General features: G+C 49.8%; 1 protein-coding gene across 1 annotated transcript; it reads right to left on the bottom strand.

The window, feature by feature from the left end:
* Positions 1-208: 208 nt before the first annotated feature.
* Positions 209-27,164, bottom strand: LOC126071902 (zinc finger protein 77-like). Its single transcript, XM_049876342.1, has 3 exons — positions 27,033-27,164; positions 4,921-5,047; positions 209-393 (listed from the first exon to the last, which is right to left on the bottom strand). Exons 1-3 carry the CDS (start codon positions 27,033-27,035, stop codon positions 209-211), a joined length of 315 nt encoding a protein of 104 aa, XP_049732299.1. The 5' UTR covers positions 27,036-27,164.
* Between the last annotated feature and the right edge of the window lie 461 nt (positions 27,165-27,625).

Here is a 27,625-nt window from a genome sequence, read left to right as displayed (position 1 = left end):
AAACTCTTTCTCACTATGGAGTTTCCTGACCATTATTTCTAACTAAATTACGTTTTAGACCCTCAATATCTACATCACATTTATGAAAACACTGCCTTGTGAAAATTCTCTGTGTACATAATTGTTTAGCTACATCTATACTTTTTCTTTAATTTCAAGACAGTCTAACACTCTGCTGGGACACTTGTTCCTATTGCATGAGTGCCACTCACCTTGAATGCTTCTTCTGGATTTGGGGCTGATCTTCAACGTTATGAACTTTCCCCTTTTCTTCCAAATTGAACCTGGAATCGTTTCTTATGAAACTTATTATTTTCTTTCCATTGAATATTTCCTTCTCAAAAATACCCTGCTGAGGACTTGATCCACTGGTTTTAACTTGAGTACAACTATCTGCAAAAATTAATGAAACAGTTTAATTTCATGGGACAAAAATTGTGGCTAATTGAAGGAAAACAGACCATATGTGGATTTATTTCCATATACTGATCCAAAAATGAAACAAATATTATAAGGAATTATGAACATGTGAGCAAAGGAAGACTGTGGGACAAAGAACTCAGTTTGACTGCTTGTCTCTGGTTTCTGAAAATAACCTGAGTAATTGAGATGTCTTTGTTTTCCAAAATAGCCAGGCAGGTACAGTAGGAGCTACAGAGGCCCCACTCCTGGCTAACGAACTTCAGAATGGGAGGGGGGCATGATGCAATTAATCATACATATTCATTGTTTTATTCATTGAGGTCCCAATGACTAGGGGACCTTGGACCTTCCTCTTTGGGGCTTCCGAATTGGTAAGAACATCCATGCCCTGGAGAGAGTACAGCATATCCCTGGGGGCAACAGAAGCTTCATGCAAGAAATCTCCCAGACCTTGCCTAATGCATCTCTTCACTTGTATCCTTTTTGGTTATAATAAATGAGTAACTGTTGACAGTAGTCTCTGTGAATTTTCTGAGCCGTTACAGAGAATTAACGAACCCACAGGAGCAATGAGCCATCAGGGACTGGAGGGACAGTCAATTTGTGTAGACCCAGTTGTGGGTAGCTGGTGGTGAGGGAAAGGCTGCATGGGCAGTCGATGAAGAAGGATAGAGTCCTTCTAGCTTGTGACCTTGTCCCAGGGGGCTAAAGAGAGAAAGGGGGAGACTGGCTGGTCTGAAGTGCAGGGAGTTGTACAGACTTCTGAGCCTACAGCTGGTCTCTGATGACCTGGCCCTAGGTGGCCTGGGATATTTTGGCCCAGCTAGGGTTGCTGGGAATGAGGTCTGATCCAACACTGGGTAGTCAGGATCAGAGAGGAAATGCCATGAAAGTGGCTGAAGCCAAGGAATAGAGATGTGGAAAGGTGAGACCTGGATCTATTTCCAGCTGGGAATTGGATTCATGCTGATCCTTGACACACATTTAGTGATAAAGGTGTGGTATGCCTGCTTTGTCCCTTTTTTAGTGCAGCCCTTGCAAAAACTCTGAGGACTTTGGCAATCATAGGCAACATGGGTCAAAACAGTAGTCTATCTACTAAGAAACAAGTTGCCGTGCAGTTGACCAGGCTCATGGAGATACCATACGTGCCAGAGTCGACCTGTGCTCCACCAAGGTTTTCAATGGCTGATTTTTTGGAAGTAGATCAGCAGGCCTTTGTTAATAAATGGGTAACTGGATGGACTTGATGGTGCTTCTGGAGGGACTTGAACGCAGCTGAGTGTATTGACCGTCTGCACCGCCCAGGGTCTCCCTCTACTGAGAAATACTTCCAAAAAGACAGATGCTGATACTGACATCATATTATTACAAGAAAAGCAAAGTAGTGAGGAACTGAGCAAAACACATATGCTCAAATGCTAACTTTAAAAGAGGAAATACAGGAAATATTTTTCTGAGAGGAAGAGAAGTGTGAAAACTAAAATCATAAAATTCTTAGAAGAAAATACAGGGGCATAACTGGGCCTAGCCTAACAACGGATTATCTAATAACAAAAGCACAAATGGCAAAACTCAAAACAGATAAAAGGGCCATCATAAAAATTAGTAATTTTTTTCATCAAAGGACTTTACCAAAAAGTGAAAAGATAACCTACAGATTGGAAGAATATCTTCGGGAGCCACATATGTATCTGATAAAAGCCTAATATCCAAAAAACATACATAAAATTATACAACTGAACAAAAAGACAAATAACTCAATCAAAAAATGGACTAAGAACTTCAATAGACATTTTACCAAAGAGAATATTCAAAAAGCCAACAAGCACATAAAGCGATGTTCAAGGTCTTTAGCCATCAGAGATACAAATCAAAACCACAATGAGAATCGTCCCTAAAACCCTTTTGACTCAGTACTGAAGTCACTCCTGAGGTTCAGCCAAAGATTAGATAGGCCCATAAAACAAACACCAATACACGTAGCTCAACCATGCATATGAGACTAAATGGGCACACCACCCCAGTGGCAAGGACAAGAAGGCAGAAGGGGACAGGAAATCTGGACAAATGGAAGTGGGGAACCCAAGGTCAAGGAGAGAATGTTGACTTGTCACAGGGTTGGCAACCAACGTCCCAAAACAATAATGTATTAATTGTTCAATGAGAAACTACTTTGCTCCGTAAACCTTCATTGAAAGCACAACGAAAAATAAAAATAAATTAAAAAAAAAACCTACAACGAGATACCACTACATTCTACTAGGATGGCAAGATTAAAAAAAGAAAATGACAAGTATGACAAGGATGTGGAAAATTAGAACACTTACCCACTGCTGGCAGGAATGCAAAATGGTACAGACAGCTGTTGTAAAAAATATTACGGAGATTCCTTAAAAAACTAAAACTACAACTACCATATGACTAAGTAATTCCATTCCGAGATTTATACCTAAGGGACATATGTACACCAATGTTCACTGCAGCACTATTCACAATAGTCAAAAGGTGAAAACAATCTAAATGTCCATCAAAGGACAAAAGGATAAACAAAATATGGTCCATCCCTACAGTGGAATATTACTCAGCCAGAAAGAGAAATGAAGCAATGATATGTTGAGAACCTTATACTGAGGAAATAAGTCAATCACAAAAGGACAAATATTGTCTGATCTCACTTATATAAAATGACAAGAATAGGCAAATGTATAGGGACCAAAGTTTGTTAGTGGCTACCAGGGGCGGAAGGGAAGGACAGAAGGGCAGTTATTGTTTAGAAAGCAAAGAGTTTCTGTTTATGATGATGGGAAAGCTGGCATTGATTAAGAGTAATGGCTGCACAACTGATTAATGTAATTGACATCACTAAGATGTACACCTAATAAATGCTGAACTGGCAAACGTTATGTGATATATATTCTTAAATCAAAGAGCAACTGTTGATGCTGCTTATATACAACCAACACCTCATGGTTTGGAACTTTAGGATCATAGTTTCACAGGATATCTCAGTTAATTGGCCTCATTATTTTTTTTTAGTGCTTCTGTCCTACCTCCTAGTTCATTGTGCAGTGCCTGGGGTCTTAAAAGCTTGCAAGCAGCCACCCGTGGTACAACAATTGGTCTCTATCTGCCTGGAGCAGCAGAGAAAGGAGAGTCAGGAATAGAAAGAGGAAATGAATGCCTGCTTAACCGCTGCCATGAACAACTGCCTGCCTCCTCTGCCACGAGACCAGAAGAAGGGAATGGTGCCCAGCTACGATTACTGAACATTTTGATCAAAGATTCTATAGAAGAATCTTTGATCAAAAGTGGGAAAAACGCAAGTAAGAGTTTCAAATTCCCATGGAATCTAGACTTTCTGAAGCCTTTGAGGCCGGATGAACTCCCCAAACTACTGCACTAAGATAATCTTCAAACCTTAAACCAAAACTATCCCCTGAAGTCTTCTTTAAACCAAACAATAATTTAGCTTAATTGGTAAAGAATATCTGCCTTGACCATTGTGCTCTTTTAAGATCTATCTATATGGCACCAAATTGACAACAGCAACTCAACAGGTTAGATGAGAAGCTTTGGGGGCAGCTAGTTTATGTTAATGTTGGAAGAATAATTCGGAAAAAGACAGCAACAATGGTTGCACAACTTGAAGAAGGTCACTGAACCGTACACGTAGACACTGTCGAATTGGTGTATATTTTGCTATGCGTATTTTCAACAAATATATAAATAACAAATAAATAAATGAACTTAAAAGAGGTAATACGGAGAGTCTTAAGCTGAAAAGAAGGAAAGTGTGAGCATGGATGGAAAATGAAACAAGGAAGCCAAGGTAAGTGGCTAACTTCATCCTTCTCAAAGATTGATTTACTTTTCTAATTGATATCAGCAAACAAATTTCCCTTTTCCAAGCCCTGTTCCTCCCAAGGGCCCTTGTCTTCCTGCTGTCCACCTGCACAGATGCCCTAGAGGAGTCCTCCCTCCAATGTCCCCAGGTCCCATCCGGGAATGACTTGTGTGTGTGTGGCTGACGCCTTGCTCACAGCGAAAAGCTCATGGTGAGGGAGGATGGTGAAGGTCAACAGGCATTTCCATGAGACGGGCAAATGCTTTCGTGCTTGCAGGAGCTGAAGATGGGTAAGAGCAGGTTCAACTGCAGCAAAATTACCATGGCAAGTATATATTTATCACAGTATAACTCTTACAGGGGTGAATGTACAAAGTTTCTCTCTGTGCTGCATAGTGACACTGCAGACCATGCCCACACTTATAAACTTAGGGAGCCTTGAGACTTTTAACCAAGAGAGATAAAAAGTCAGTTAAACACATAAAACTCTGTTTTCATGGAAAAGCCTCCTGACCTCAAGTTCCAAGAGCTCTGGGACCGTGTCTGTCTTTCTTCCAACATATTCTCATTCCTCAGCCCAAGTCAAAAAGGACCATGTGGAAGATATTCGTTCCACAAAAGACGAAGTGAAGGAATGATGCCATCCTTACCTACTGACGCCAAGTTCTGGAAGGTTTCCAGCATCACATCCTTATAGAGCTTCCTCTCAGCGGCATTCAGCAAAGCCCACTCTTCTTGGGTGAAGTTCACAGCCACATCTTCTAAGACCACCAAGTCCTAAAAGAGCCCACATACTGTTTTAACAAGGCACCATCTCCCCAGTGTGTGCAGGAGGGTGCAGGAGACTCCCAGCCTGGAGTACTGTACTTATTCACAGGATTATGAACCACAGAGACCTGGCACTCCTGTGGAAGATGATAATCATTAAGGCAATAAAATACAATATGCTCAGCGATGGTAAGTGCTTTCAAAATAACGATGTGAGACAACAATGACTGATTTATTGTTATGCTCACATCATTAAAATTCATTATTTTTAGCCATGTTGGACAGATTCCGGGGCAGAGTAAAGACTGACAAAATCATCTTTCAGAAAACACTAAAAACAGACACTCAGTTTGCTAAGACATTGTTTTCTTATCAGATACAAAGAACTGGAACCAGAATGTCTGGACGCTGCAAATACTTAGGGTACATTTTTGACGCTGCTCAAATTCAACAGGTCCGACGTGGAGGTAGCAGAGTCACGGAGCCTGGCCTGACCCCCTCAGATGCAGCAAAGGCAGAGACACATTCTCCTTCCAGGATGATGAGGACACTGTGGACAGAGAGGGAGGCCAGGGCCCTGGGACCTGGCAACACCTATCAGGTATGAGGAACACCTGGCTCCCACACAATTTGCCAGGCCAGCAGGACCTGTTAGATCAATAACCAAGCACCAGAATTGGAGGAAAGTGGCACCACAAAGTGAGTCACTGAAGGGTCTGACCCTAATGGAGCCAAAGGTGATTTTAGCAGGAGAAAAAAAAAAAAAAAAACTCTAATCAACATCTTTAGAGCAATAGGGAAGGAGGTCACCATACCCAGGAAATAAAGAACAAACAATGATGAAAAAAAACTGGAGATCATCTAATGAAAATCACAAAAATCAACAAATTAAAACAAAAAATTCTACCTATATCAGCTACAAAGAAGGAACTCAAACTCAACTGGAGTTAGGCAGCAGGGAAACAGAGTTAACTCTGTACAGGAAAAAGATAACAATATGATCCCAAAGAAATTAAAAGGAAGGGATTAAAACATATAAAAGCAGAACATAAGAAAAATAAACCTGGAAAGCCCATAAGGGTTAAATGAGTAACCTACTGTATTGCATCCATTGGGGATGTGGGTTTTCACCTTTAACACGTCTGTAAATTGGAACTCACCTTACACTCAATGAACCGTAACAACGTGTCAGAGATTTTGGTCCTCAATTTTCTAATCTTTACTTGTGTATAAAATAATGGTGCGTTTCAGATTCAGTAAAACATGATGTCAAGGGAATCCATTCAGTGATGTGGGTGTCACAACATAACTAATATCTGAACGTTTTCCCAAGATGATAAAGCCAAACACGAAGCGGCTGCCATCAGGTAAATCTGACTCATGGCGACCCCATGTGTGTCAAGGGCAGAAGTGTGTTCCGTAGCGTTTTCAGAGGCTGATTTCTCAGACGCAAACCACAGGCCTTTCTTCTGAGGCACCCCTGGTTTGATTCAAACCGTGAACCTTTCAGTTAGTGGCTGAGCACTAAAGATTTGTGCCACCCATTAAGGTTAAAAAAAAACTGAAGAAAACCTATGTGACAACTCTGAACCTACTAAAGAAATCAATTCTTTTCAAATTTATCTATTTGTTCAATCATACTCAAAAAAAAAGGGCAAAACCAACACGGCGCCCTAGACAGACACACCATACCGTCCCTCTGCAGCAAAGACCTGAACAACTGAGTAAAACAGATGCAAATGTCAATCCTGAAACCCTACGCATCGAGTGAAGGGATAAAGAACTAGATCAGGCCCAGAACGGAAGAGGAAACTCCTCAGTAATAAAACTAAGCTGAAAGATTTAAAACAGGGAAACAGAGGCATCAATCTGTAAACGACAGCAATGTCAAAACAACAGAAGGGGGAATAAATGGTGCAAGTATAGAACTTTCAAATGGAGAGGAACTCAAAGTGATATCAAGTAATAAAAGACTGATTCAAACTTAGGAAGATAAGGGTAAATTTCAAGGTAACCACAAAGAAAGGTAACAAACTTACTCAACAAAATAAAAAACAAAGACTCAATACACACAAAATCTATAATAACAAAAGGAAAGAAAACTCCCAAACAAAAGAACTCAATATAGGAAAGTAAGAGGAACAAAGAAAACATCAGCACCACAAAAAATAAGCATGACAACAATAAACTCACACCTATTGATAATCACACTGAATGTAAACTGACTAAAGAGACAGAGAGTGGCAGAATGGATTAAAAAACACGACCCATCAATATGCTGTCTAAAAAAAACACACCTTAGACACAAAGACATAAATATATTAAAAATCAAAGGATGGAAAACAAATACATTAAAGAAACAGTAACCAAAAAAGAGAGGTAGTGGCAATACTTATCTCAGATAAAATAGATTTTAAGGCAAAGTTCACCATAAAAGACAAGGAAGGACATTATATAATGATTAAAGTGACAATCCACCAAGAAGACACAACTCTAATAAATATCTACGCGCCCAACGACAGGGCTCTAGTATACGTAAACTCTAACAGCACTGAAAAGAGAAATAGACAGCTCCATAATAATAGTAGGAGACTTCAACACACCACTCTCAGTAACGGACAGAACGTCTAGAAGGAAATTCAACTAAGATATAGTAGATCTAAAGACCACAATCAACCAACTTGACCTCACAGACATACACAGAACACTCCACCCAACAGAAGCAAAGTATACATTCTTTTCCAACGCACATGGAACATTCTCCAGAATAGACCAAAAGTTAGGCCACAAAGCAACCCTCAATAAAATCCAAAATATCAAAATAATACAAAGCATTCTCTCTGATCACAATGCCATAGAAGTAGAAATCAATAACAGGAAGATCAAGGAAAAAAAATCAAACATATGGAAACTGTGTAACACCTTGCTTAAAAACAACTGGGTAACAGAAAAAATCAAAGAGGGAATCAAAAAACTGCAAAAAAGAAATTTTCTAGAATTAAATGAGAATGAAAATATATCATAACAAAACCTTTGGGACACAGCAAACACAGTGTTCAGAGATCAATTTACAGCAATAAGCACACACATCAAAAAAGAAGAAAAGGCCAAAATCAAAACATTAGCCCTACAACTCGAACTAATAGAAAAAGAACAGCAAAAAGAAGCCCAAGGTATCAGAAAATAAAGATTAGAGCAGAAATAAATGAAAGAAAGAACAGAAACACAATTAAAAGACCAAAAGTTAGTTCTCTGAAAAAAATCAACAAAACGGACAAACCACTGGCCAAACTGACAAAAGAAAAAACAGGAGAGGAAGCAAATAACCCAAATAAGAAATGAGATGGGAGACATTACAACAGACCCAATGCAAAGAAAAAGGATCATAAGAGACTACTATGAAAAATTGTGCTCCAACAAATTTGAGAACCTAGAGGAAATGGGCAAATTTCTAGGAACACACTACCAATCTAAACCAACACAAACCTGAGACAGGAAATCTGAACAGACCCATAACAAGAGAGGAGATTGAAGAGGTAATAAAAAAAAACTCCCAACAAAAAAAGTCCTGGTCCAGACAGCTTCCCTGGAGAATTCTAACAAACATTCAGAGAAGAGTTCACACGAGTACTTCTTGAACTATTTCAGAGCACAGAAAAGGAAGAAATATTCCCAAATTCATTCTATCAAACCAGCATAACCCTGATACCAAAGCCAGGCAGACACCAGAAAAAAAATTACAGACCAATCTCTCATGACTATAAATGCAAAAATTCTCATCAAAATTCTAGCCAATAGAATTCACCATCATATCAAAAAAATAATACACCATTACCAGTGGGATTCATACCAGGTGTGGAAGGACGGTTCAACATCAGAAAATCAACATAATCTACCACACAAATAAACACGAAAGAATCACATGGTCATCTCAACTGATACAGAAATGGCATTTGATAAAATCTAACACCCATTCCTTATAAAAACTCTCAATAAAACATGAATAGAAGGGAAGTTCCTTCATAATAAAGGGCATTTATACAAAACCAACAGCCAACATTATTCTAAGCAGAGAGAGACTTAAAACATTCCCCAGGAAAAGGAGAACAAGACAAGGACACCCTTTATCACCACTCCTACTTAACATTGTGCAGGAAGTCCTAGCTAGAGCAATAAGGCAAGAAAAAGAGATAGAGGGGATCCAAATTGGAAAGGAAGAAGTGAAATTATCCCCATTTGCAAATGACATGATACTATACATAGAGAACCCCAAAGATTCCACAAGAAAGCTACTGGAACTAATAGAAAGATTCAGCAGAGTGGCAGGGTACAAGATAAACATACAATAACCAGTTCACTTTCTACGCATCAACAAAGACAACTTTGAAAAGGAATCAGGAAAACAATACCATTTATAATAGCTCTAAAAAGACAAAATAATTAGGAATAAATCTAACCGGGGACGTAAAAGACCTGTACAAAGAAAACTACAAAACACTATTGCAAGAAACCAAAAGAGGTCTACATAAATGGAAAAACACACCATGCTCATGGATAGGAAGACTCACCATTGTGAAAATGCCAATTCTACCTAAAGCTATCTATAGGTATAATGCAGTCCCAATCCAAATATGAACAGCATTCTTTAACAAGATGAAAAAACTAACCACCAACTTTATATGGAAAGGTAAGAGGCTCCAGAGAAACAAAGCATTATTAAAGAAAAAGAACAAAGTAGGAGGCCTAATTTAACAAGGGGAATAAGAATCAAGATCAAAAGCCCAAGGTTGATCCCTGTAAGCTAGAGGTCAAACATGCCTGCTTTCTGACCTCTTCACCAATTCTGACACCAACCATCCCTCCCATGGCACACTCTGCTTCTCTGCTGATATGGATACTGAATGCTTCTCCTATCTAGCCCCCACAGTATGACAGACTGACAGACGCGTGGGGCAAATGTGTGACAGAAATGAATATTGGGTATCATAGATTACAGACAGCGTGTAACCCCGCCTTCAGTCAATACTTGATTTGGATACACTAAAAGGGGAACTAGGATTTGCCTGAGGGAAACACAGGTTTAGGCTCAAGGGTTCACTCACACCTCCTGGCACTTCAGAAAGCCTCTTCACACTCTCATCCCTAGCCCCTTTGGGCCTCTTCCCAGCCATGCCTGCAAGCACACCACTCTGGCTCTTAGCCCCTGCCCTGCTCAGACAAGTTACAAAGCTCTTTTAGCCCCTGCCAATAAATCCCCAGAGGCACTCTACTCTACCAGCAAGCCTCCTGCCCAAAGGCACTCAGCTTTCTCTCTCCTGGGCCAGGAAGCCCACCATGCCATCTCCTGCTGCCAGGTCTCTGTCACTGCTTCTTGCTCCCTTCAGTGCTACAGCTCTCTCTCTTGCTCTCTGTCTCCTGGTTCCAGGAGCTTCTCAGCGCAGGGATCCCGGGTCCAAAGGACAGGCTGGCTCCTGGCCGTTCTTCCCTAGTGGTGGTAGGATCTTTGCTCTGCTCTGGAATTGGCTCTATTTTAAGGCAAAACTGACCCAATCCCCTTGGTGAGCCACAATTACCCTATTTTCATATCTTGGGAGTTACAAGACTATAGTGAGAAAGGCTATACAAAAGCAATCCATTGTACTGCAGACCACCCCCTGGCTTTTCTAGCCACGGTTCTTTCATGCTTGGAGGATAAAAACTCCCCACAATCATTTTACTAGTCCAAAATAGTCATTAGCAATTAGTCCTGCAATAGAGAAAAGAGTCCTAAGGGTGAAGTTACTCAGGTACCATTCAGTTCTGCTGTAGGTATCCATCTGACCTGGTCAGGTTCTCCAAAAGTCATCTTGCCTTTACCCTCTCTGGCCTCTGATAAAATTTAACTGAGAAAAGATTATTCCCTTGGTTTGAGCCTAACGAGGTATCAGCATAGAAAAACATTTAAGGGACATTAGGTTCGGCCACTGTATTCCAGTCCAGCAGTGCCTCCCCCTTAGTCCACTCTTTAACACTTACAGTTCCTACATATACAGTTTCTGCAATCACAATTAACCCTGTTAACAACACTCACAAATGAATCATATAATCCTATCAACATCTTTCCCAACACCGTCTTCCCCCAGAACCATCAGGAAAAGAGGAAACTATTTCAGTGGAGATCCTCCTTGGTCCCCCTCATTCAGAGTGTAAGCACACCCATTAAAGCATGTAAGTCAGCCACTTCATGCCTTTATCTTCACCCAATGTAGACAGTCAATTTTTAAACTGCCCATAACTATCCAAAAAAAAAAAAAAAATTGATGCAGCGCTGGAAGTGCTCACTCATCTATGCCAAGAAATATGGAAGACAGCTTCCTGGCCAACTGACTAGAAGAGATCCATACTTATGCCTATTCCCAAGAAGGTGACCTAACCGAATGTGGAAATTATCAAACAATACCATTAATATCACACGCAAGCAAAATTTTGCTGAAGATCATTCAAAAACGGCTGCAGCAGTGTATCGACAGGGAACTGCCAGAAATTCAGGCTGGTTTCAGAAGAGGACGTGGAACCAGGGATATCACTGCTGATGTCAGATGGATCCTGGCTGAAAGCAGAGAATACCACAAGGATGTTTACCTGTGTTTTATTTACTATGCAAAGGCATTCGACTGTGTGGATCATAACAAACTATGAATAACATTGCTAAGAATGGGAATTCCAGAGCACTTAATTGTGCTCATGAGGAACCTTTACATAGATCAAGAGGCAGTTGTTCGGACAGAACAAGGGGATACTGATTGGTTTAAAGTCAGGAAACGTGTGTGTCAGGGTTGTATCCTTCCACTATGCCTATTCAATCTGTATGCTGAGCAAATAATCTGAGAACCTGGACCATAGGAAGAACGGTGCATCAGGATTGGAGGAAGACTCATTAACAACCTGCAATGTGCAGATGACACAACCTTGCTTGCTGAAAGTGAAGAGGACTTGAAGCAGTTCCTAATGAAGATCAAAGCCCACAGCCTTCAGTATGGATTACACCTCAACATAAAGAAAACAAAAATCCTCACAACTGGACCAATGAGCAAAATCATGATAAACAGAAAAAAGACTGAAGTTGTGAAGGATTTCTTTTCACTTGGATCCACAATCAACAGCCATGGAAGCAGCAGTCAAGAAATCAAAAGATGCATTGCATTGGGCAAATCTGCTGCAAAGGACCTCTTTAAAGTGTTGAAAAGCTAAGATGTCACCTTGAAGGCTAACGTGTGCCTGACCCAAACCATGGTATTTTCAAGCGCATCATATGCATGTGAAAGCTGGACAGTGAATAAGGAAGACCGAAGAAGAATCGACGCCATTGAATTGTGGTGTTGGCGAAGAATATTGACTATACCACGGACTGCCAAAAGAATGAACAAATCTGTCTTGGAAGAAGTACAACCAGAATGCTCCTTAGAAGCGAGGATGGTGAGACTGTGTCTTACATACTTTGGACATGTTGTCAGAAGGGATCAGTCCCTGGAGAAGGACATCCTGCTTGGCAAAGTACAGGGTCAGCGGAAAAGAGGAGGACCCTCAACGAGGTGGACTGACACAGTGGCTGCAACAATGAGCTCAAGCATAACAATGATTGTAAGGATGGCGCAGGACCAGGCAGTGTTTCGTTCTGTTGTGCACAGGGTCGCTAGGAGTCAGAACCGGCTCGACGGCACCTAACTACAGCAACAACATAACTATCAAACAAGTACTGAGGAGACAAGCATGTTCGCCGGTCTTGAAGATCTTCTGTTCTAGCTGAACTTTGAGCATCTGCCTCCATAATCAAAGTCCGGTCCAGAGAAAGTCATCAAACTGCAGCAATCTATACCAGCTCACGGTGTCAGACATCTTTCTCTGCATTTGGTCAGTTCTGGTCAGCTCATCCAAGCCCAGATGGCTTCACTGGTGAATTTTACCAACTATTTAAAGAAGAATTAACACGGCTCCTTCACAAAATCTTTCAGAAAATAAAAGAGTAAGGAGTACTTCCCAACTCTTCCTATGAGATCAATATTATCCTAATGCCAAAAGCAAACAAAAACAGAATACAAGATAATAAAACTAGAGCCCACTATCCCTCATGAACACAGGTACAAAAATTCTCCCCAAGTGCTAACACACTAGATTCAGCAATGTGTGAAAAGGATTATAAACCATGAGCAAGCAGGGTTTATCCCAGTAATATAAGGTTGGTTTAACATCCAAAAATCAATTAGTGTAATACACCTGATTAACAGAACGAAAAACAAAAGCAATATGGTCATTTCAGCAGAAGCAAAAAATCATTTAAATCCAACACCTTTCATAACACTCAACGCACTAGGTATAGAACAGAATACCCTCAACCTGATAAAAGGCATCTTCAAAACACCCACAGCGAGCATCACACTGAATGCTTTCCTCTAAGATCAGGAACTAGACATGGATGTTCTGTCTCAAGTTTACCGTTTCTATTCAACATTGTACTGGAAGCTCTAGCCAGGGTAGCTAGTCAGTAAATAAATAAATAAAAGGCATCTTGATTGGAAAGCATGGAGTAAAACTATCTCTATTCCCAGACGATCTTATACATAGAACAATTCTAGGAGTCCACTAACAAACTATCATAGGAAATGAGTTTATCAAGGTTGCAGGATACAAGGTCAATATATGAAAATCAAATGTGACAACTGGATATCCATGTGTAAGGTAGAAGAACATTAGCCCTGTACTCATACAATACACAAAAGTTAACTAGGTCACAGACTCAACATAAGAGCTAAAATACAACTCTTAGGAAAAAATATAGAAGTATATCTTGTTACTTGGGTAACAAGTCATACCTTGATATGACACCAAAAGTACAAACGATTAAAGAAAAAATAGATAAGCTTGGCTTCATCAAAATTTAAAACTATTGTGCTTCAAAGGGTACTATTACAGAAGCGAAGACAACAGTTAGAATGGAAAAAGAAATCTGAAATCTAATAAGGCGCTAGGAGCCCTCATACCTGGCATAAATAGTCAACAAACGTTACCAACAGTGCACAAACCCTAGAAGAGAAACTAGGTTAACTGGGAGCTCCTAAAAAATCAAGCACTTATGCTCACTGAAGGACTTCACCAAGAGAGTAAAAAGACAACCTACAGACTGGGAAAAAATTTTTGACTATGACAAATCTGATCAGCATCTAATCTCTAAAATCTACAAAATACTGCAAAACCTCAACAACGAAAAGACAACCCAAGTAAAAAATGGGCAAAGAATATGAACAGGCACTTCACCAAGGAAGACAGTCAGGTAGCTAACAGATATATGAGGAAGTGTTCACGATCATTAGCCATTAGAGAAATGCAGATCTAAACTACAATGAGATTTTCATCTCACTCCAACAAGGCTGACATTAATCCAAAAAACACAAAATAATAAATGTTGGAGAGGTTGTGGGAAGACTGGAACACATATACACTGCTGGTGGGAATGTAAAATGGTACAACCACTCTGGAAATCAGTTTGGTGCTTCCTTAGAAAACTAGAAACAGAACAATCCAGAAATCCCACTCCTTGGAATAGATCCTAGAGAAATACCAGCCCTCACACGAATAGATACATGCACACCCATGTTCACTGTGGCACTGTTTATAATAGCAAAAAGATGGAAACAACCTAGGTGCCCATCAACGAATGAATGGAAAACAATTCATGGTATATTCACACAATGGAATGCTATGCATCAATAAAGAACAATGATGAACCCGTGAAACATTTCATAACATGTAAAAATCTGGAAGGCATTATGCTGAGTGAAAGCAGTCAGTTGCAAAGGGACAAATATTGTATGATACCACTATTATAAGAACTCAAGAAAAGGTTTAAAATACAGAAGAAAACACTCTTTGATGGTTATGAGGGTGGGGACGGAGAGAGGGAGTGGGGTACTAGATAAGAATTATTTTAGGTGAACAGAAGGACAACACACAATACAGAGGAAGTCGGCACAACTTGACTAATCCAAAAGCTAGGAAGTTTCCTGAATACAACCAAACACTTCAAGTGACAGAGTAGCAGGGGACATCTAGCTCAACTGGCATAAGAAAGTGTATTAAGAAAATGTTCTGCATCCCACTTTGGTGAGTGGCGTCTGGGGTCTCAAAAGCTAGTAAGCGGCCATCTAAGATGCATCAATCGGTCTCAACTGACCTGAAGCAAAGAAGAATAAAGAACACCAAAGACACAAAGAAAACATGAACCCAAGAGAAAGAAATGGCCACATAAAACAGAGACTCCATCAACCTGAGACTGGAAGTGCTTGATGGTGCCCAGCTACCACCAATGGCTGCCCTGACAGGAAACACAACAGAGAATCCCTGAGGGAACAGAAGAAAAGTGGGATGCAGACCTCAAATTCTAGTAAAAAGACCAGACTTAATGGTCTGACTGAGGCTGGAGTGACCCCAGAGGTCATGACCCCGGACTCTGTTAGCCCAAAACTAAAACCATTCCGGCAGCCAACTCTTCAGACAAAGATTAGATTGGACTATAAGACATGATACTGGAGTGTGCTTCTTAGCTCAAGTAGACACATGAGACTATGTGAGCAGCTCCTGTCTGGAGGTGAGATGAGAAGGCAGATGGGGACAGAAGCCGGCTGAATGGACATGGGAAATACATGGTGGAAAGAAGGAGAGTGCTGTCACATTGTAGGGAGAGCAACTAGGATCACATAACAATAGGTGTATAAGTTTTTGTATGAGAAACTGACTTGAATTGTAAACTTTCACTTAAAGCACAATAAAAAATGTTATTAATATGTAGAAATAGAATATTTGTATAGTGATCTGGTATCTGGCAACCTTAATAAACTCAATTATTATTTTTAAGATTTAAAAAAAAAAATCTGATAAGGGACTTGTATTCTAAGAACAGGTAGTCCCTGACTTATGAATTCGGGTTACAACAAACTCCACTTACAGCCATCTGTTTCCACAAAGAGGCACAGTCGATGCACGACTGTGGAGAGCGACACACATTCACAGTGGCAAGGTCAGGCGCCATCTATGAATCGGACACCGCTGCCAGTTTCCCACTCGGGTCTAAATCTGAAGGGAGAGAGATCTGGTTATTGTCCAACACAAAGGCTTTCCTTGTTTCCGTCAGCCATGACTGAACCGTTTGGAACCGGTTCAAAGCCCTGCATCTAACTCGAGATGTGAAACTGGTTTATCTACTTCCCAAAACGACAGCTGTGATTCAGCTTATGAATCAGGGGCATTCGCTACCTTCAAGGCGTACTACCTACAGTCTACATTTGCTCAGGCAATAGCTGCAACACACAGAGGTACAGTACCATTTCATGATTTCTGGAAGAATTACAGTATTCATCAGTGTATCTGGGACATTGCGTGTCCCTAGGAGGAACTTACAGGAAAATGCATGCAGGGGATTTGGAAAAAAACTGCTGATTTATGTGAACACACTCCAAGCATTTGATCAGGATAATATGATGGAAGAGATCGGTGGAAAAACTGTCCATATGGCAAGAACGCTGAACTTAGAACTTGACATTGCCAATGTGGGACAGCTTAAGATCACAAAGAAAGGGAATTAACAGGTCAGGACTTAATGGATTTTGAAGAGGAATGAAATGCTGAAGAACGAAATGAGGAAGAGGAAGGAGAGAAGTTGTCAAAAATGTTCACAGTGAAAAGATTAGATGAAGTTTTTTTCTAAATGAAATCAGAGGCTTCAGTTGCTAGAAAACACGGACCCAAGTGTTGATCACTTTGCTAACGTCAGATTTGGAAGCAGTGAGACGTTACCATGAAATAAAAAATAATAATAGATGAAGAAAAAAAGAAAAGGACCATACAGACAACTCTAATTTTCTGGCTAGAAACGCCATCCCCATTCCCAGGAATAATCCAGATGGTCCAGAACCTTCCACAAGTGGAGCTATTACTGCAACTGACAAAATGCCAATGTCATCCAATTCTTCTTCAAGGTCAGAGAAAATTTTTATGATTTGTGTATTTTTTGTGTGTATTAAAATATAACTAAATTTATATGTAATGTTTCCAACCCCCCAAAACAAATAAAGATCAGATTTATAAAGACACCAATAATAAAAGGCAATAACAGAGGAAAATTTTTAAAAAAATAAGGTATTTAACTTGTGTCAGAACGGATGATAGAGTCTCCAAAAAGACTGAAGTTGGGGACTTGTATGTAAAAAACTCTTACAGACTCAACAGAAAAAATAAACAGCAACAATATAAAGACAAATGATGCAACTAAAAAACAGGCAAAGGATTTGAAGACACTTCTCAAAGGAAGATATACGAAAGGTCAAAAAAGTGCTCACCATCTTTACTCATTACCTACCAACGTGCAAATATCAACTGTGGAGAGAACACTTCCCAACTCAGTCTATGAGGCTCGTATTACTACTCTGGTATCAAAATCACACGAAAACATCATGAATAAAATGATAGGGGTATATCCCTTAGAAATACAGATGCAAAATTCTTCAGCCAAACACTAGCAAACTAAATCCAGCAACATAAACAAAGGAATTACACACCGTGACAAATGGGATTTCTCGCAGGAATAAAAGGTTGGTTCAATATACATTTAAAAAAAGAAAAAAACACAGTGTGGAACCGCTCCCTCCTCCGGGGCCTACTTCTCACCAGCATGGAACTCTCAACCTGAGCCAGTTTAAGGTTCCAACCCCAATAAATGCTCAGATGTATAAGCCCTTTCCCCAGGAGACTTTTCTTTCTCCAAGTCTAACCTTCGAAATGCCCCAAGCACAACCTCACCTGGATCTCCCCCTCCAGTGATTCTCCCAGCACAAACAGCTCCTTCTGGGGTGCTCTGAGTTGAAGGGTCCCCAGAAGATCTGACCGGCCCTTACTTTACCTCCTCTGTAGGCTCAAGGTTAGACCCAGCTGGGAGTCACCGACCTCAGGCCTCTGCTCCCCACCCCAGGTTACACAACAGCTTCATCCCACTGCTGATAAATTTAGCGAAACAAAGACTCTCAATCCCAGTGTTTGAATAGGGACCCAGCAGAGTCACTTACTCTGACCTCTGTTCAAGGATAAAGCGGGCTGGGAAATTCTAAGGGGCTCTGTTTTTGCATTGTTGTACAATTATACATAACACATTTGCCAACTTAATGGTTTTCACGCCTATAGTTTAGTGACCTCAATTAACATTAATCACGTCATGCAACTATCACCAGTATCCTCTGCAAACCAGCTGCTTCCTGAACACTGACTCTCCCTCTCCCCTCCCTCCCTCTCCTGGTGGTGGCTGTCGTGTGCCATGGAGCTGATTCCACTCACAGCAAGCCAGGTGGCAGGGTAGGGTCTTCTGGGCTGTAATCTTTACGGGAGCAGTACACCAGGTCATTCTCCTAAGGAGCGCCTGGGTCGGTTCCAACCAACCTTTTGGTTAGCAGCCCAGAGCTTAACCTAATCAACTTGGGTTTCTATACATCTGCTAAGGCGCTCTTTAAGGCTTCAAAGAACTGAAAAATGCTTATCAGTTTCGGAAAACAGATGTCAGTTAACTATTACCCTCATAACTGGCTATTTCTAAGTCAATCAGTCGGAACCCTTCTCCGTTTTCCAGGTCACATTTCACAAAATGTGCATTAATCTCTGACGCCCAGATAATAAAGGGAAATGGACCAAAATCAAACACTGTGACACATTCCATGCCCCGCATAGGAGAGTAACCACTATTTCCATGACGATTTTCAATCCATTTCTCCACCCACCTCAGGTTAAGGGGCAACTGCGCGCATTTTTCTGCAATTCCGACGGAAGGGAACACATTCCTGGGACACTTCCCCAGCAGCTGTCTCTGCCTGAGTCCCAGAAAAATCCGAGTCAGGGAAAGATCCCACCTAAGAAACTTACTACCCTCTGCAAGCAGAACCAAAAAAGCGAAAGGGAATCACCATTTTACATTTGGAGGAAACTGCTGCCCAGATAAGAGAAGAAACCTGAGCTCTGGCCTGGATGCAGCTGGGGTGGTCGCAGCAGGGAGGCTGACAAGGCACACCGACCACCTGCTTTGGACACCTTGTGTCCACACTGAGCAAACACCACCCAGTAGATCGCCCCCTCTAATCGGCTTATCCAAGAACGGGGAGACCATGGTAAGACCCCAATCCTGTCCCAACCACTGTGTTAAAAAAAAATAATGGCCCGTTGTGCTAAGTGCGAACTTCCCGAGAATAACAGGTTGTTTTCAAGGTGTTCTAACGTCAGGGACTTGCCTAGAAAAACAAGTTGACTTGAGGGATATTTCTGGCTCACCACCCAGCTGCCATCAATCCCCAATGGACATGTGTCCCAATAAAGGCAGCAACGGACAGGTCCCATGTGAGATCCTCCATTCAATTAAAAAAATGTGGGAGACCGAATCACTGTAACTTCCCTACAGAAATCCCCTCACTCCTAGAAAAGCTCCACACGCGACCCTCCTCACTGTCCCACTGTTTCTGGAGGTCCCCCTGTGAGTGCCATCTGCTCTCCCTAACATTCTTTGGACCCAAGGCTGACCTGGTAGTCTGTGATTGTTTGTGATCTTCCGGTGACCCTCTCACCCCCGGGTCCACCTCCACTCACGGTCGCCGGCAACCCCCTCCCGCCGTGTCCACCTCCCCTCACGTTCCCCAGCGACCCTCTTCCCGCCGTGTCCACCTCCCCTCAATCCCCAGCGACCCCCTCCCCGCCGTGCCAACCTCCCTCACAGTCCCCGGTGACCCTCTCCCCGACGTGTCCTCCTCCACTCGCAGTCCCCGGTGACCCTCTCCCTGCCATGTCCACCTCTCCTCACAGTCCCCAGTGACCCTCTCCCCGCCGTGTCCACCTCCCCTCATTCCCCGTTTACCCTCTCCCCACCGTGACCACCTCCACTCACAGTCCCCAGTGACCCCTCTCCCTGCCGTGTCCACCTCTCCTCACAGTCCCCGGTGACCCTCTCCCCGCCGTGTCCACCTCCCCTCATTCCCCGTTTACCCTCTCCCCACCGTGACCACCTCTACTCACAGTCCCCGGCGACCCCCTCCCCGCCATGCCCACATCCTTCACAGTCCCCGCTGACCCTCTCCCCTCCGTGTCCACCTCCCCTCAGTCCCCGTTTACCCTCTCCCCACCGTGTCCACCTCCCCTCACAGTCCCCGGTGACCCTGTCCCCGCCGTGTCCACCTCCCCTCACATTCCCTGATGACCCCCTCCCTGCCGTGCCCACCTCCCTCACAATCCCCAGCGACCACCTCCCCGCCGTGTCCTCCTCCCCTCACAGTCCCCATTGACCGCCTCCCCGCCCTGTCCACCTCCCCTCACGGTCCCCGGTGACCCTCTCTCCTCCGTGTCCACCTCCCCTCACGGTCCCCGGTGACCCTCTCCCCTCCGTGTCCACCTCCTCTCAGTCCCTGGTGACCCTCTCCCCACCGTGTCCTCCTCCCGTCAGTCCCCGGTGACCCTCTCCACTCCGTGTCCACCTCCCCTCAGTCCCCGGTGACCCTCTCCCCGCCGTGTCCACCTCCCCTCAGTCCCCGGTGACCCTCTCCCCTCCGTGTCCACCTCCCCTCACGGTCCCCGGTGACCCTCTCCCCGCCGTGTCCACCTCCCCTCACGGTCCCCGGTGACCCTCTCCCCGCCGTGTCCACCTCCCCTCACGGTCCCCGGTGACCCTCTCCCCTCCGTGTCCACCTCCCCTCACGGTCCCCGGTGACCCTCTCCCCTCCGTGTCCACCTCCCCTCAGTCCCCGGTGACCCTCTCCCCGCCGTGTCCACCTCCTCTCAGTCCCTGGTGACCCTCTCCCCGCCGTGTCCACCTCCCCTCACGGTCCCCGGTGACCCTCTCCCCGCCGTGTCCACCTCCCCTCAGTCCCCGTTTACCCTCTCCCCACCGTGTCCACCTCCCCTCACAGTCCCCGGTGACCCTGTCCCCGCCGTGTCCACCTCCCCTCACATTCCCTGATAATCCCCTCCCTGCCGTGCCCACCTCCCTCACAATCCCCAGCGACCACCTCCCCGCCGTGTCCTCCTCCCCTCACAGTCCCCAGCGACCACCTCCCCGCCGTGTCCTCCTCCCCTCACAGTCCCCATTGACTGCCTCCCCGCCCTGTCCACCTCCCCTCACGGTCCCCGGTGACCCTCTCCCCTCCGTGTCCACCTCCTCTCAGTCCCTGGTGACCCTCTCCCCACCGTGTCCTCCTCCCGTCAGTCCCCGGTGACCCTCTCCACTCCGTGTCCACCTCCCCTCAGTCCCCGGTGACCCTCTCCCCGCCGTGTCCACCTCCCCTCAGTCCCCGGTGACCCTCTCCCCTCCGTGTCCACCTCCCCTCACGGTCCCCGGTGACCCTCTCCCCGCCGTGTCCACCTCCCCTCACGGTCCCCGGTGACCCTCTCCCCGCCGTGTCCACCTCCCCTCACGGTCCCCGGTGACCCTCTCCCCTCCGTGTCCACCTCCCCTCACGGTCCCCGGTGACCCTCTCCCCTCCGTGTCCACCTCCCCTCAGTCCCCGGTGACCCTCTCCCCGCCGTGTCCACCTCCTCTCAGTCCCCGGTGACCCTCTCCCCGCCGTGTCCACCTCCCCTCACGGTCCCCGGTGACCCTCTCCCCACCGTGTCCACCTCCCCTCACGGTCCCCGGTGCCCCCTCCCCGCCGTGTCCACCTCCCCTCACGGTCCCCGATGACCCCCTCCCCGCCGTGTCCACCTCCCCTCACGGTCCCTGGTGACCCTCTCCCGCCGTCTCCACCTCCGCTCAGTCCCCGGTGACCCTCTCTCCGCCGTGTCCACCTCCCCTCACGGTCCCCGGTGACCCTCTCCCCTCCGTGTCCACCTCCTCTCAGTCCCTGGTGACCCTCTCCCCACCGTGTCCTCCTCCCGTCAGTCCCCGGTGACCCTCTCCACTCCGTGTCCACCTCCCCTCAGTCCCCGGTGACCCTCTCCCCGCCGTGTCCACCTCCCCTCAGTCCCCGGTGACCCTCTCCCCTCCGTGTCCACCTCCCCTCACGGTCCCCGGTGACCCTCTCCCCGCCGTGTCCACCTCCCCTCACGGTCCCCGGTGACCCTCTCCCCGCCGTGTCCACCTCCCCTCACGGTCCCCGGTGACCCTCTCCCCTCCGTGTCCACCTCCCCTCACGGTCCCCGGTGACCCTCTCCCCTCCGTGTCCACCTCCCCTCAGTCCCCGGTGACCCTCTCCCCGCCGTGTCCACCTCCTCTCAGTCCCCGGTGACCCTCTCCCCGCCGTGTCCACCTCCCCTCACGGTCCCCGGTGACCCTCTCCCCACCGTGTCCACCTCCCCTCACGGTCCCCGGTGCCCCCTCCCCGCCGTGTCCACCTCCCCTCACGGTCCCCGATGACCCCCTCCCCGCCGTGTCCACCTCCCCTCACGGTCCCTGGTGACCCTCTCCCGCCGTCTCCACCTCCGCTCAGTCCCCGGTGACCCTCTCTCCGCCGTGTCCACCTCCCCTCACGGTCCCCGGTGACCCTCTCCCGCCGTCTCCACCTCCGCTCAGTCCCCGGTGACCCTCTCTCCGCCGTGTCCACCTCCCCTCAGTCCCCGGTGACCCTCTCCCCGCCGTGTCCACCTCCCCTCACGGTCCCCGGTGACCCTCTCCCGCCGTCTCCACCTCCCCTCAGTCCCCGGTGACCCTCTCCCCGCCGTGTCCACCTCCCCTCAGTCCCCGGTGACCCTCTCCCCGCCGTGTCCACCTCCCCTCACGGTCCCCGGTGACCCTCTCCCGCCGTCTCCACCTCCCCTCAGTCCCCGGTGACCCTCTCCCCGCCGTGTCCACCTCCCCTCAGTCCCCGGTGACCCTCTCCCCTCCGTGTCCACCTCCCCTCAGTCCCCGGTGACCCTCTCCCCGCCGTGTCCACCTCCCCTCACGGTCCCCGGTGACCCTCTCCCGCCGTCTCCACCTCCCCTCAGTCCCCGGTGACCCTCTCCCCGCCGTGTCCACCTCCCCTCAGTCCCCGGTGGCCCTCTCCCCTTCGTGTCCACCTCCCCTCACGGTCCCCGGTGACCCTCTCCCGCCGTCTCCACCTCCCCTCAGTCCCCGGTGACCCTCTCCCGCCGTCTCCACCTCCCCTCAGTCCCCGGTGACCCTCTCCCCTTCGTGTCCACCTCCCCTCACGGTCCCCGGTGACCCTCTCCCGCCGTCTCCACCTCCCCTCAGTCGCCGGTGACCCTCTCCCCGCCGTGTCCACCTCCCCTCACGGTCCCCGGTGACCCTCTCCCGCCGTCTCCACCTCCGCTCAGTCCCCGGTGACCCTCTCCCCGCCGTCTCCACCTCCCCTCACGGTCCCCGGTGACCCTCTCCCGCCGTCTCCACCTCCCCTCACGGTCCCCGGTGACCCTCTCCCGCCGTCTCCACCTCCGCTCAGTCCCCGGTGGCCCTCTCCCCGCCGTGTCCACCTCCCCTCAGTCCCCAGTGGCCCTCTCCCCTTCGTGTCCACCTCCCCTCACGGTCCCCGGTGACCCTCTCCCGCCGTCTCCACCTCCCCTCAGTCCCCGGTGACCCTCTCCCGCCGTCTCCACCTCCCCTCAGTCCCCGGTGACCCTCTCCCCTCCGTGTCCACCTCCCCTCACGGTCCCCGGTGACCCTCTCCCCTTCGTGTCCACCTCCCCTCAGTCCCCGGTGACCCTCTCCCGCCGTCTCCACCTCCCCTCAGTCCCCGGTGACCCTCTCCCCGCCGTGTCCACCTCCCCTCAGTCCCCGGTGGCCCTCTCCCCTTCGTGTCCACCTCCCCTCACGGTCCCCGGTGACCCTCTCCCGCCGTCTCCACCTCCCCTCAGTCCCCGGTGACCCTCTCCCGCCGTCTCCACCTCCCCTCAGTCCCCGGTGACCCTCTCCCCTCCGTGTCCACCTCCCCTCACGGTCCCCGGTGACCCTCTCCCCTTCGTGTCCACCTCCCCTCAGTCCCCGGTGACCCTCTCCCGCCGTCTCCGCCTCCGCTCAGTCCCCGGTGACCCTCTCCCTGCCGTGTCCACCTCCGCTCAGTCCCCGGTGACCCTCTCCCCGCCGTGTCCACCTCCCCTCACGGTCCCCGGTGACCCTCTCCCGCCGTCTCCACCTCCCCTCACGGTCCCCGGTGACCCTCTCCCGCCGTCTCCACCTCCCCTCAGTCCCCGGTGACCCTCTCCCGCCGTCTCCACCTCCCCTCAGTCCCCGGTGACCCTCTCCCGCCGTCTCCACCTCTCCTCAGTCCCCGGTGACCCTCTCCCGCCGTCTCCACCTCCGCTCAGTCCCCGGTGACCCTCTCCCCGCCGTGTCCACCTCCCCTCAGTCCCCGGTGGCCCTCTCCCGCCGTCTCCACCTCCCCTCAGTCCCCGGTGACCCTCTCCCGCCGTCTCCACCTCCCCTCAGTCCCCGGTGACCCTCTCCCCGCCGTGTCCACCTCCCCTCAGTCCCCGGTGGCCCTCTCCCCTTCGTGTCCACCTCCCCTCACGGTCCCCGGTGACCCTCTCCCGCCGTCTCCACCTCCCCTCAGTCCCCGGTGACCCTCTCCCGCCGTCTCCACCTCCCCTCAGTCCCCGGTGACCCTCTCCCCTCCGTGTCCACCTCCCCTCACGGTCCCCGGTGACCCTCTCCCCTTCGTGTCCACCTCCCCTCAGTCCCCGGTGACCCTCTCCCGCCGTCTCCGCCTCCGCTCAGTCCCCGGTGACCCTCTCCCCGCCGTGTCCACCTCCGCTCAGTCCCCGGTGACCCTCTCCCCGCCGTGTCCACCTCCCCTCACGGTCCCCGGTGACCCTCTCCCGCCGTCTCCACCTCCCCTCACGGTCCCCGGTGACCCTCTCCCGCCGTCTCCACCTCCCCTCAGTCCCCGGTGACCCTCTCCCGCCGTCTCCACCTCCCCTCAGTCCCCGGTGACCCTCTCCCGCCGTCTCCACCTCTCCTCAGTCCCCGGTGACCCTCTCCCGCCGTCTCCACCTCCGCTCAGTCCCCGGTGACCCTCTCCCCGCCGTGTCCACCTCCCCTCAGTCCCCGGTGGCCCTCTCCCGCCGTCTCCACCTCTCCTCAGTCCCCGGTGACCCTCTCCCGCCGTCTCCACCTCCGCTCAGTCCCCGGTGACCCTCTCCCCGCCGTGTCCACCTCCGCTCAGTCCCCGGTGACCCTCTCCCCGCCGTGTCCACCTCCCCTCACGGTCCCCGGTGACCCTCTCCCGCCGTCTCCACCTCCGCTCAGTCCCCGGTGACCCTCTCCCCGCCGTGTCCACCTCCCCTCACGGTCCCCGGTGACCCTCTCCCGCCGTCTCCACCTCCGCTCAGTCCCCGGTGACCCTCTCCCCGCCGTGTCCACCTCCCCTCACGGTCCCCGGTGACCCTCTCCCGCCGTGTCCACCTCCCCTCAGTCCCCGGTGACCCTCTCCCCGCCGTGTCCACCTCCCCTCAGTCCCCGGTGGCCCTCTCCCCGCCGTGTCCACCTCCGCTCAGTCCCCGGTGACCCTCTCCCCGCCGTGTCCACCTCCCCTCACGGTCCCCGGTGACCCTCTCCCGCCGTCTCCACCTCCCCTCACGGTCCCCGGTGACCCTCTCCCCTCCGTGTCCACCTCCTCTCAGTCCCTGGTGACCCTCTCCCCACCGTGTCCTCCTCCCGTCAGTCCCCGGTGACCCTCTCCACTCCGTGTCCACCTCCCCTCAGTCCCCGGTGACCCTCTCCCCGCCGTGTCCACCTCCCCTCACGGTCCCCGGTGACCCTCTCCCGCCGTGTCCACCTTCCCTCAGTCCCCGGTGACCCTCTCCCCGCCGTGTCCACCTCCGCTCAGTCCCCGGTGACCCTCTCCCGCCGTGTCCACCTCCCCTCACGGTCCCCGGTGACCCTCTCCCGCCGTGTCCACCTCCCCTGACGGTCCCCGGTGACCCTCTCCCGCCGTGTCCACCTCCCCTCACGGTCCCCGGTGACCCTCTCCCGCCGTGTCCACCTCCCCTCACGGTCCCCGGTGACCCTCTCCCCGCCGTGTCCACCTCCCCTCAGTCCCCGGTGACCCTCTCCCCGCCGTGTCCACCTCCCCTCACGGTCCCCGGTGACCCTCTCCCGCCGTCTCCACCTCCGCTCAGTCCCCGGTGACCCTCTCCCCGCCGTGTCCACCTCCCCTCACGGTCCTCGGTGACCCTCTCCCGCCGTCTCCACCTCCGCTCAGTCCCCGGTGACCCTCTCCCCGCCGTGTCCACCTCCGCTCAGCCCCCGGTGACCCCCTCCCGCCGTCTCCACCTCCGCTCAGTCCCCGGTGACCCTCTCCCGCCGTCTCCACCTCCGCTCAGTCCCCGGTGACCCTCTCCCGCCGTCTCCACCTCCGCTCAGTCCCCGGTGACCCTCTCCCGCCGTCTCCACCTCCGCTCAGTCCCCGGTGACCCTCTCCCGCCGTCTCCACCTCCGCTCAGTCCCCGGTGACCCTCTCCCCGCCGTGTCCACCTCCGCTCAGTCCCCGGTGACCCTCTCCCGCCGTCTCCACCTCCGCTCAGTCCCCGGTGACCCTCTCCCCGCCGTGTCCACCTCCGCTCAGTCCCCGGTGACCCTCTCCCCGCCGTGTCCACCTCCGCTCAGTCCCCGGTGACCCTCTCCCGCCGTCTCCACCTCCGCTCAGTCCCCGGTGACCCTCTCCCCGCCGTGTCCACCTCCCCTCAGTCCCCGGTGACCCTCTCCCCGCCGTGTCCACCTCCGCTCAGTCCCCGGTGACCCTCTCCCCGCCGTGTCCACCTCCTCTCAGTCCCCGGTGACCCTCTCCCCGCCGTGTCCACCTCAGCGAGTCCGGGGCCGCTTCCCCTCACAGGCGCTGGCGTCCCCTCCGCGCAGCCCGCCGGCCCGTGACGAGACCTCGGGGGCCGTCCCCCGTCCTTCTGTCGGTCCCCTCAGGGTGGTGGCTTCCACCCGGGGCCGCGCGCACGGCCGCCTCCAGCCGGTTTGAGCCGGCCCTCCCCTCGCCCAGCCTCGGACACCCGGCCCCGCGCTCACCATGTCCGGCTTCTGCAGACGTGCCGTGGTCCCGTCCGCCGGAACAAGCACTTCCGGAGTCGCGCAGACAGATAATAAACTTTCAATCGTCGTACGCGCCGAGCAGAGACGTCTGGGAGGGTTTAGGAAACGTCCTCCCGCCCCCGCTTCCTGATTGGACACTGCGCTCGATCCCGCCCCGACGTTCCTGAATGGACAATGCTGCAGGAAGCCCCACCTCTGGACGGTGAGTGACAGAGACGGGAGCCTAGGCGCTGAGCACATGGGCGCGGCTTCCTCCAGGCCCCGCCCCCGGGACCTCCGCAGTGGACGCACGCGCTCCGGCCCTGGGCGGACGCTGGCGTCTCCACGCTGCTCCTCGGTGCCCTGCGTCTCCTCCTGGACGCGGAGACGTTGTTGTGCGCAGGGAACTCCAGACACGGTTTCCAGGAGACCAACCCCACGTCCAGAGCAGGAGGGGCGCCCAGGCGGGGCGGGGACAGGCGGGCCTGGTGTCCCCAGGGTGGGGGTCAGATGGGGCTCCTGCTCCCTGTTTGTGACGCACTGAGCAGTGAGGGCTCCACGTGTGATGAAGCCTGCGTCCACGTGGGTGT

Source organism: Elephas maximus, chromosome 3 (assembly GCF_024166365.1).
Source record: "Elephas maximus indicus isolate mEleMax1 chromosome 3, mEleMax1 primary haplotype, whole genome shotgun sequence".
NCBI classification, from domain to species: Eukaryota; Metazoa; Chordata; class Mammalia; order Proboscidea; family Elephantidae; genus Elephas; species Elephas maximus.
The sequence above is the reverse complement of the archived record's forward strand: the minus strand, read 5'-3'. Positions and strand labels throughout refer to the sequence as shown.